Genomic DNA, 11976 nt, shown 5'->3' with positions numbered 1-11976 from the left:
AGGCACAGAGTTTTGGAGCCTAATTGGTAAATTTCTTACAAACTGGATTAAAAAAATAAAACAACTTTTTCTCCTCCATTTTCTATATTTTTTCTTTGGAAAGTTTTCTCACTAGTAGACTTGCAGCTGTAGATTTCCAAGGAGTAATTGTGGTTAGGCATAAATTATTTTTTCTCACTCTCCTGGAAAAACACCATCAAAAGCATTGACTATCAGAAAAAACTTCCTGAAGCACAGTTTTTACTTTCTTAGCTAACAAAATAGTGGTGTTGAGGGCTGAAGTTTCTGTTAATTTTGTTTTGGTGTGTGTTTGGTTTAGAGTTTTTTTAGAGAGATAAGGGGACTTTCAACACAATATTCTGTTTTCAGTAGTGGTTAGTACATTTTTTTGGTAGTAGAGTGGCAGAAACAGAGATACGTTATTATTATGTTATTCTTACATCCTTCATAAAAAGAATGACACTAGAAATATTCTGGGATTTATTTTATTATTTATGTGAGCCACATTCATGAGTGCATCCCAAAAAGTGATCTCTGACAAAAAGTTATTTTTGATTCAGTGTGAGGAAACACACTTCCATACATCTTGAATCCAGTGAATCATAATTTCTAATGATGCCTCATAGATGATTTATTAAGCAAAAACTATATATCACTGTCAAACCTCTCAGTTCTCTTCTGAACTGAGGCTGAAGAATCCTACCTTATTTAATGTATAATTTTGATCACCCTAATCACTATATATTCTAGTATTTGTATTCTTATCTATTTAGCAAGGAAAAGTCAGAACTGTGAAAAATCTGAATCATGGACCAGCATCTTTATTTAAGCAAAAGAATTTATTCTGTTTGACAGCCCTTCCTTAATTCTAAACCTTCATTCAGTTTTTTTTTTGTTTTGTTTTGGTTTTTTTTGTTTTTTTTTGTTTTTTTTTTTTTTTTTTGTTGCTGTTGTTTTCTTTTTTGAGTGACACTGAACAGTAAACTTCTGGAATTCCATCACTGTGTAAAGAAAGACTGGATATATTTTTTCTAAGTGTTATTAAGTTTATTTTATCTGCAGTCATTCAGTGCAGAAGACAATATTCTGTAACTTTCAGATGTGACCCCAGTCCATGACAAGCCAAATTCTCACCCTTAATTGTTTCTAAATGTTCATTCTGATTAGCTGAAGTTTCTATGGAATTGAAAAATTATATTTAACTTTTATATTAATATTTAGTAATATTTGTAGCCAATATATTATAGCACCTTATAGAAGCTACAGTACAAAAACCTTGTTCTCCAGCCAGTACATTTTCATCATGTCCCCTCTATTAATTCTATGCCCTCCTAAATGAGCATGTCACACTATATGTATCATTAATTAGCCATCATCATTTCACTGATGATGCATAAACATAATCAGAATATTCATCAGGGGATCCAAACTAATTGGAAACAGGCTTAACTTACTAGGGTTGGGCAAAAGATGATTCCTTCTTTCTCACATATATAAAGCACTGTACTTCAGAGGGACCTGGAGCATTTGTGCATTTTTCTTACAACTCTACATAAGGCACAAATTAGAGTAAGTAGAAATGTACAGGCTGTTATTGTAGGGTTGTACCCTGTGGTTGGTTCTTTATCACACAGAGCAGTATTTCGATCCTCTCTGGAATTCAGGATATTTTTCTTTTTTCACCACAGCAGCAGAATATTCTAAATTCAAGGCAGGCTTCTTGCTCTACCACTTTGAATATTAAAACACGAAGTTATGTATGAGTGAGTCTGCCATAATTTTATGCTCCTAAAGATAAGGGTGGAAACATGATGCCTGCCAGATGCTCAGAGGTCAGACTGAAAAGGAATATGAAATCACCTCTTGTTCCAGGGCTCTCCTCTAGTCCAGCACAAGGTGGAGAAAAGCTAGGTAGGCGCCAAGTTGATTCCAGGTACTGTCAGCAAGAGGAGATGAAAATTAAAAATAATGCTCTGACTTTTGTTTTAGCAGCTTATGTAAGATAGGAAACCAGAGAGAAGCTGAAGTAGGTGCAATAATTATCCAGTTGTCTGACCCTGTGGTCACTATACACTGCCAGACTAAATGGTAGTTGCTAATTTATGTATTTTGTTCTGTCTTGCTAAAGCTCAAAATAAATACAGGACCTCCTACTGAAGGTCATTATTTTCCAATATTCTGGATTGGAATCATTAGATAATGACAAATAATTTTCTGAAATCTTAAAATCTACTTCAAAAGAAAGAGGTGTACATATACACACATACAAACACACAATTAGCCAAGTTGTCCACTGGAACTTTTTTTATCCTTCTTCTACTTTTGCTTGTGAATTTTTTCACCTCTTCTCCTCTAATCATGCCTAAATAATGAACCATTACAGCATGTGCAGCAGTTTGTGGATCTTTTCAGACTAATATCTTCCTCTGATTTCTTCACTTCTACTTGTCTTATCAAATATATATTCAATTCACTTCGAACAAACTACTGATGCCATAACCTTGCCACAGTTAGAATCAGCTTCATTTTCTGGAATCATGTAACACAGTTACTATGTAAGAAGAAAAACTCAGGAAGATGATTTTCCCCGACTAGGCTTACTACGAGTTATAAAACCTGCAGGTACCTTTGGAAAAAGTAAAAGTGCACAATTTTATGGGAAATAGTAGAATCCAATATTGCTATTTGGGGAATTCCATAGATGCTGGAAATCCTTGAGAAATAGGTAGTAAAAAGACACACCATTTTTTTTTTCTTTTGTTCTAGTCTTTTCTTTCTTCTCTGACTGTGGACAAGATTGCAAAAAACTTAAATATTTCATTGTTATTTAAGTTGCTCTCTTCATGACACTACATTTTGCTGAGTGTGAATTTACCAAAGCAGTAGTAAACATGGTACAAACCTGCTTTTATACTACCTTGGCTTCTTTGTTCCCTCAGTTTTATCCTTGAAAGCACAGCTGAAAAGTGTTGGGGTTTTTTTCATTCATTATTATAACATGAACATGAAAAAGCTGGTTGTTATCCTGAAAATAGAATAGAAATATGAAAACTATATCTTGCCTATTTGGTCGTTCCAATACTGTCTTCTCCTTCAGTGAATGCTGTAGAAACCTGCTGGAATTTTCTTTAGTAAGCTTACAAAAAAGGATACTAATATACAAACATTTTTTAACCATTGCCTAAATCTTTAGAAACATTACCTTAAATAGAATCACATGCCTTATAATTAAAAAGAATCCTTTCTTATAAATTATAGTACCATACCGATGTTAGCTAAAAATTATGCATTAATATCTCCCTATTTTCAAATCCTTACATCAGTTTGAAAGTCCTAAAGGAATATATTTCTATCAGTTCTGTACCAATTACATTATACCTATTTGCTGTTCTTTGTTCCCTTTTATTTTTTCCCAGAGGCTGTTCCACACAAGTACAGAATAGGTATTTTGCATTTCCAGCCCCCCAGTTTCTTGGTAAGTGCATCTCAGTCTTTAAACCAGATGTACTTGCTTCAGAAGAAAGAGCTGTATGAACTGCCTGATTAGAATCCTATGATTTTACTAAGGAATACTCTCATCTAACGGCAGCACTGCTTTCCTTTTCAGCAAAGGCTAGATAATTTGCATATTTATGAACTATTAAGCATCTTCTATACACTCCCCTCAGGAGGCTCAATAAAGACAAGAAATTATTTCTGCCTAGGTCACATTTATTAATTTCAGTCTCTGCATAAGATTTACAGTTTACTGCAACACAGGAGGGAGAACTGAAGCCAGGGTTAAAGGGGAGCATAAATTGTTTGCTTTTGCTAGTTTATATCATCCTCTCTTACCACTCTTAGTGTCTCAGGAAATTTATTTTATCTTCCTGTAATCACCTTCCTGGATGCAGTGGGTAAACAAGAAAATGCAGATAAAAGACAAACAAACATAAGGTCATGCCTTGCATGCTACAACTGGTATAAAATAAACTTGAAAGCTTGATTGAAGTTACTCATTAAAATACTGTTACTGCTGAAAGAGGCGGAGGGGTGGCTCATTCAAGTGCAGTGTGAGAGATCCAGGGTCAGGTGGTGAACTAAACTCCCTCCATAGGCTTGCAGATTCAGAGTTCTGCTTGTGGAAAGAAGAATCTTCTTTGACACATTCATTAGAGCAGACTAGAAAATGTTCACTTTAGGCACATTCAGAGAAAGAAATTTGCAATGTAAAGTTTATTTTATAAAAAGTTTTGGCCAGTTTGTATTCACAAAAACCCAAGCCTAATCTGTAACTAAGGTAAAAGGATATAAATGGCTCTTTCTGTGATGTTTACTGGGAAATTGTATTCAATGGTTTCCAAGGCCTCTGTAGTAATTCGGTATTTTGCATAATAGAGAGCGGTGAAAGGAGTGTCGACCTTTGATTCCTCTCCCCACAAACACTTTTTTCACATACTATAACTGATGCAAATCCCAATTTAATTGCTGTTTTGGAGCCTGCTCTTTCAAAACAAACAAGCAAACAAAGACAAAAAAAGCTATGTGTGATCCAGACAGCTAAGGAATAAACTCTTTCTACTTAGATGTTCCTTCTTGAGGAGGATTTGTTCTTGATTTACAGTTATGCTGAGATGGATAATTTGATTCACAGCCAGAGAGAACTGGAGGCTCTTGTTTCTCTTTTTTTCCCCTGAATTTCTGCATTAATTGTGTTGTTTTTCTCAATATAGATGCTCTACTTACATTTTAGGATGTGCTAATAGTTCTAAACTTCTTGGAAAATATAGCCCCCTTGTTGATAATAAGAAAAATTGCCAATCTATAATGGAAATATATGGACTTTTACTAAAGGCTTGTTATTCCACTTAATAGGAAGGTTTTGAACACACTTTTAAAATATGCCCTTTTGATCAGTAATCAGAAACAACTGTTCAGGTTACGAGTACTCTCTGCTGTGAAAATAGCTGTGTGCTGTCCAGGGTGACAGTAGCCTCAGGTCTATCCAATTTCACTCAGAAGACAGGTAAAACCTCAGCCATCTCTGCAGCTGAATCTGTGGCCAGTTACTAAGGCAGTGTCATTGTTATTCAAAATACCATTAAATATTGAAACTAGCATGTGATTTAATCTAGTAAAATTGGAACAGACTGTCCAAGAAAGTAAACTGGCAAAAGGGCAACCAGTTGAACATGTTATATTTTAATTTGCAGAGACAAAAATGACAAGCAATTTATTTACATAAAACTGTACAAAAGCAAATTAAATTATGTAAATATTTCATAAATAGAGGTGGACTAGCGTTTAATACATTTTGCCATGTTTAGCATAGCTGCGTGCATAGTGACTCATAATAAACAATGATAAATTGTTCTCTGCTTCACTATCAACATCCAAGTTGCAGAACAATAGTCAATGATTATTATTACAAACAGATCGTACCACACTGAATGCAAGTGCTTTAAAATTTAGGAAAAGTTGTCTGAAAGCATACCCCAGGTAGCTGGTGAATGTTGTCTTCTTCCTAGTGCTTATGCTCTCTCAGTTAATAATACAACTCAACTGGTGGGCTTTCATTTCTATTGCTTCATCATCTGCTTCTTTTCTTAAGGAAACTCTGTATATTTATCACCAGTGAAACAGAAAGAAAAATATTTAATTGTTTACCTTCCTTACAAGTGTTTGGTGATGGCTGGATTTATGGCAAGATCTTTATCCTGATTCATGATTTTTCTGCTTGACAACTTCTAGGGTAGCCTTTCAGCCAATCATTTCAATCCCATTTAAGTTTTTCCCCCACATAAAAATAATGTTTAATTTTTTTTCCTGAAACTCAGGCAGCAGGCCAGTCAGAAACCATATTCAATAAACATAGTGGGTCTGAGATCTGGATTAAGCCTTAGATTTTAGACCAAAGCTATTGAACTTTCTAATACATATAAAGTTATATATTAACGCATCAATCTATAAAGGTGCCCTAATGTAAAATACATGCAAAGCTCATTTGAGTTTCCCATGGAAGGAAAGAAAAAAATGATTTCTATACAGTACAAATAAAATCTGATGAAGGCTAAAAGCTATTAAAAAATTGTCAATTTTCCTGGCAACATGAATTGGTGACACTTTGCTAAATAACTATCATATAGACTGATCATACTTTTCCAGGCAGCAAAATTAAAAACAAATTAAAACAACCCCAAAGCCCACACAAATAGTAATTAAAAAAATCCTCAAGACCTACTTAAACCACAGCCTTGTGTTAATAATGCTTAAGACTGGTCCATTAACTGAGTTTGGCAAAAGGCTTGCTTTTAAATATATTATTTATAATTTCTCAGAAAATAAACACAGGTAAATGTACAGGTTCAAAAAAGTTGGGAATAGCCCCTTACCCCTCAGTGTCCAAACCCAACTACCACTTTACCATAATAATAGGTATAAAAGGCACAGTTGCATATTTTGCATTCACCCTAATTATTTTTTATAGCTTTATTTGTTTATTTTTATACAAAAGCACTCTATTTATGGAGTGGCACCAGATTTAACCTATTTCAAATAAAGAGGAAAAATACAAACACAAAATATATTTGTATGTCATGCCAGGTCAGAAGAGTAATCAGCATATTAATAGTGGCTAGTTCCACAAGAATTACTGTGAATACTTACAGTAGATAGAATTTTTAAAAAATTCTTTCACACATTTTAGATCTAAGGAGATGCACACAAGAAAATTATTTCATGACTGTCTTACGTGGTGCAAAAATTGGTGAATGACTGCTGATCCATTTAATCTGAAGGTCTATTATGACCTGTATTATTACCCCTGTAGAAAAAGTGTCTAAGAATATATGGAACCCAGCTACCTAATTTATTTTCTTGTGTGTAATATTAAATAAAATCTTATTAAAGGAAGTTCTGTTGAACATTTGTGTTATGCAATTGTGTATTCTGTTGAAACGTGCAAGAAAAATGTGTTTACATTACATAAGCATTTTTAGAAGCATTTTTAAACAGGTACTTACAGATTATACAAAGCAGTAACTGCTATATGCAGTCTCATAACAAAGTACTAGCTTGCATCTCCCCGTATTACTTAAATAATTAAACATAAAAATGTTCAATCGTTAATAATCTTTGATTTTAATATTTTCTTTCTAAAATGTGCCCGTTCATCATAACTGCTATACACAAACTAATGTTACTTGAAGAAAGTAAACTTTAGAGAGGAGAATGAAAGGGCCAGTAATGGCACAACCCACTATATGGAGAAGTGAATTCAAAAGATAAATGTGATGAGTTGTTTTGATTTACCAACCTCTACCTTAGGCTGTTTAAGGTTATTTCTATGCAATTCTTCAAAGCAAGAAAGAAACTACCCAAAGCTACATTATGACTACAGTTACTAGAGAGCCATCTCGCCATGCCTTCGTGCCAGTTCAACAGCCAGGGATCTGAATGCTTTCTCCGTCCTTGAGCTGTCCTTGCTGTGCTGTTTGATTGTCACTTTTGTCTGAATGTCTGAGCTCAGTCTGTGATTATTAATACAGCATCAACTACAAAGCAATTGGTTGATGTTCTGCATGTTTTGTTGCTCTTATTGCACAAAACCCTGTTTCATTTCCTCTTCCTTTCATGATGCACTCCCCATGATAATTGTTACAGCTCTTGCATATCGTAGCTTGGACTACTTTTAACTCCTCTTGACTTCCTAGGTATCATACCACTGTTTATCAGACCATTTTTTACTAATGCTAAATGTTCTGAGTATTGATATCATTTAGTATTGCACGTTTCTTGGTTTTAATGCACTTGGTTTCAAGAAAGCTTTCATTATCATCATCTTTGACATAATTGAAGCAGTTGATAAGCTGCAACACTGATGACCAGACTTAGCAACCATGCCTTGCAATTTGAAAAGAAGCTTTTTTTATCCGAGTTGAAATGTTCTCTTGTTACTGCATTATCCCATTGTCCACCTTTTTCCCTCCCATCAAGCATTCCCACTAACACGGCCTTCTCTTCTACTATTATTTTTTAATTTTAATCTTAAAAATTCCCTGGAACTAGCATATGCAGCATATAACAGGCAGCATGTGCTGCAATGTATCATGTCATTACAAAAGAAGCATCAGTTCCTTTGGGCATTCAACTGAACCACACTGGAAAAAAAAATTGTCATCTGGGCTTGTGGACTGTGCTGCTGCATAGAATGTAACTGAAGTTGTGTTATGAGTACATGTGGGTTTTTTGTGAATACACTTATTTTCTAAGTCAAGCCCCAATACTTAGCAGTTCCCCTGATCCATTGTGTGATCTTTGGCCTTTTTGTAATTACAATCTTCCCAGCTAAATGTTAGTCTTGCCCAAAATAATGATTTCAACAGTTTATCATTGCTATCCTATGGTATAAGTGTTAGTAATTGTGTTTACATTGAAATAATCATTACAGAGAACGAGAGAGAAAGAGAGAAAGAGACACAGCAAGACAGGTTTGTTCAATGGATTAAACAGAACCAGAGTCCATGAATCACGGGAAAGTATGCCATGTTTTTGACTGCAGTCTCAGGCTGAACATATTTCTGTTTCTTCCAGCCTCAGATGAGAGGTGAGAATATTAAAGCTGTGGTCTTCACAAAGTGCCTATTAATGATTATTCCTTTATATTTATCCTATATCTTTATGGTTTCTGAAGGATTGTCCCTGATGGGGATCAGCAATATTCAGATGGTATGTTTCGAATACATTTTCCCTGACCTGTTATCCTCAACAAGCCAGATGACAAACAAACAAAATGAGTGGCTTAATTCATGCTTCTGCAGGAGGGAAACAACAGTGTGTCGTGTTCTTTTCTTAATCAAGCTTGCTACTATGGGAGGAATTTGCAACCATAGATCTAGGAAAATAAAAAATCAGCAAGGGGGAATTAGACATGCAAGTAACAGCAATGTTTTCTACATTGTACAGTATAGTCAGGCAGACAGTATAATTACATGCCTGCTATGGAGGCAGAAGTGGCAGGCAGATCTTTTGTCTCTTTGGTGGCCCCCTCTTTATTGTTTCACGTTTTTTCTTAAAATTGTTGTGATTTTAAGACTTTTGCCCCATTTCTTTCTTATATTATGAAAGAACTTTGTCGCTGCTGTTTTAGCCTACAGGTAAACTTCTCTTCTAGTTAGAGTATTGACAGGAGATGGCTTGTATTCCCCTGTCTGTGTGAGGGGGATATCCTCTGGGTTGCCTTCTTCATTTTTGCTGAAACTAGCTGCGCTGAAGGTCTCATAAGATGAGGTCAACTTTTTGTTAAGGAGGTTTCTGTTGCGGTCACCCATGAGGGAGGCTTCTCCATTGGCCAGCTTTTCCTGACTGCCCCGTTCATCAACAGGCATGAAAGTGGAGAGTTTTGGCTGGCTCTTCTGCTTTCTCTCCGGAGAAGTGCGGACTGGCATCCAGCAGGAGTCTGAGTGGCCGTATTCGTCACATTCCCGGGTGCACTTCCCTGTCAGGGCTACATCTGGTAGAGGCCGTGAATCTGAAAATAAAAGAGAGTTGTCTTTACAAATCATTGTTACAGTGACTTCCACTGAAACTGAGAATCCTTGCATTCACAAAAGGTATTTTTAAACATCTTGGTAGGAATGTGGCAGTAAGTTCCTCAGTAATAATTTTTTCACATTGCATGTGCCCAGAGGCAGCAAGCAGATCTGTACAGTTATTCTCAATCTTAATAATTGAAAAAATACAAAATCTATTAATCGTCTTCCTGTGCCTGAAAATCAATTCCAGAAACATTTGGCATTAGGTACTGAATTAATTTTGATGTCTGAAAGAGTCAAAGAAACACTTAATTCCATACTGCCAATTTTCTAGAAATTATTAAAAATACCTTTCCTTGATTTTTTTTTAGAGAATAGTCTGAATTTAGGTGGAAGAATCCTCAGACCCTGTGCCCTGGAAATACTTACAAGCATACTTAATGCCCTGCAAATGAGCAGATCCACTATTGACAAAGGAACTGAATTTTCATATAATGTAACCCTCTGCTTGAATTTCTGAGGATTGGGCACTTGAGTTTTTAGCCCACAATATGTTAGATAAGTTGTACAATCAGTAATTGCAGAAGCATACAAAACCTTTGCTATAGGTTATAAACTTCATCAATAGTACAAATAAAGCTGTTCTGTGTGTATATGTGCATGGTAGGGCATGGAATGAATCTGAGTGCTGCCTAAAGAGAAACATTTTATATGTGCCTGGCTGTGTTAGAAGGTGTCCTGCTCCTGTTCACTATGTCTGAGTTTTCTGTTCTTGTAAGAGCTTTTACTGAAAACCAGCAAAGTTCCGAGGCCTGCAGTATTGACTCCTACCTGTTTTCAAAGCAGGTATATTTAATATTTGTATTTTAATACTTGCATACAACTGAATTTAAAAACTACCTCAACTATTTTAATGAATGGGTAATATTCTTTAACCTTCCTTTTGTTCAGTTATAGTGTACTTTATGATCTAAAGGAAAAACTTAAGCTGCTTACAAAGGAACAACATTATATTCAAACAAAGCTGACAAAGAACATAAATCAAAAAATAAAATTTTCAAATGTGTTTGATATGGCTTTCACATGATATGACTTATTTGATGAAATATTTAGGGGTTTTTTGTAAAAAAAATCAATTATTTTGAAGGGAGCAAGGAACATGGAAACATAATCAGGTACTTCAAATGGGCTCTGGCATCATTCTACCTTCCCACTACAACACCAAAATTCTTGTGAACAGTAATTTTTGCCTGTAATAACATGTGTATACAAACTTATAAAAACTCCTTCAAAGGCCCACTCAGCCTTCATTCTGTTACTTTTGTTTTGCCTATTTTTTTTTAATTTGGCTAATAAAGTACCTTCTCAAATAATGATAATTCCAGCTGTGATTTTTTTATAAATTGATAAAAGAAACCACTGCTGAAGATAAAAACAACCAACCAAACAAAAAAACCCAAAACCCAACAGCCAAAAATCCTTCACTCCTCCAGAATAAACGACTTTAATTTAAAATATTTAAAACAGGTACTTGCAGAGAAAGCATATTTCATTTCAACACCTGTGGATTTAATCCTGATAGAATTGCAAAAGCTCTTGAAAGTCAGATTTATCTTCATCCTGTCCTGATTTTTTTTTTTTTAGGCATTTAAACATTAATTTAATAAATAATTTGTTGCTGTACTGTAAAGGTGTGGACACTATTTGCTACTGCCAGGTACCAACATTCAATAGAATTTACTGAATGCATTCTGAATACTGTATAAAATTTCATATTTCAATGAAATATCACTGACTTTAATGAGGAAACAGCCCTGGTTTCTAGATAACTGAGTAATCCTGTAACTAAGATGTGTAAGGCCAGGAGGAGGGAACTGAGTGAGTTTTTTCTTTTTAAAATTTTTCCCCCAATTTATTTTTAAAGCTTTTTCCCTTAGACACAATTCCCACCTTTTTTTTTTTTTTCCCAGTGAAGAATGCAATACTATAAAAACTTAGCAGCCTATCGGTTTGCAGGTGGCTGTGTTCTGCAAACATACACAGAATATGGGGATGGGTACAGGAAAATCCTCTGTTTGTCAGCTAAATCAGCATAATTCTGACCCTCCCCAATGATAAGAAGCATAATTAACTGCTCCACTGCCCTGATATGCTTTGATTTTTAACCAGAATTTTTCATATTTTCACAACAGGGCCAATTCCCTTAAACTTCTATAAATTATTTGAACCAGCACCTTATTTCAAAAAAAAAATCCTGACCATTAAACATTATGCTTGCTTCAAGTATTTTAATTATTACTCTGACATAATATTAGCAACCACTGATCAAGGCAGTTTGTCTGACCTTTATTTAAAACATAAGAATATAAGTTTATTGGAAAGATTTTCTCTTGTTGTCATTTGATTTTGTGGGTTTTTTTCCAGACTGAAACAATTAGCACCTCATTATAACTGATGGAGTCTT

At 34.9% G+C, this 11976-nt stretch overlaps 1 protein-coding gene across 4 annotated transcripts in view; it reads right to left on the bottom strand.

The window, feature by feature from the left end:
• Nucleotides 1-6479: 6479 nt before the first annotated feature.
• PCDH7 (protocadherin 7) overlaps nucleotides 6480-11976 on the bottom strand; it is a 265754-nt gene continuing 260257 nt past the window's right edge. For 3 of the 4 annotated variants that reach the window (XM_058025359.1, XM_058025360.1, XM_058025361.1), the window contains exon 3: nucleotides 6480-9508. In XM_058025359.1, the coding sequence (XP_057881342.1) occupies nucleotides 9129-9508 (380 nt within the window). In that variant the 3' untranslated portion in view covers nucleotides 6480-9128. The remainder of the gene's footprint in view (nucleotides 9509-11976) is intronic. The other variant, XM_058025364.1, reaches the window with a different exon arrangement.

This window comes from Melospiza georgiana, chromosome 5, assembly GCF_028018845.1.
Source record: "Melospiza georgiana isolate bMelGeo1 chromosome 5, bMelGeo1.pri, whole genome shotgun sequence".
Lineage (NCBI taxonomy): Eukaryota > Metazoa > Chordata > Aves > Passeriformes > Passerellidae > Melospiza > Melospiza georgiana.
The sequence above is the reverse complement of the archived record's forward strand: the minus strand, read 5'-3'. Positions and strand labels throughout refer to the sequence as shown.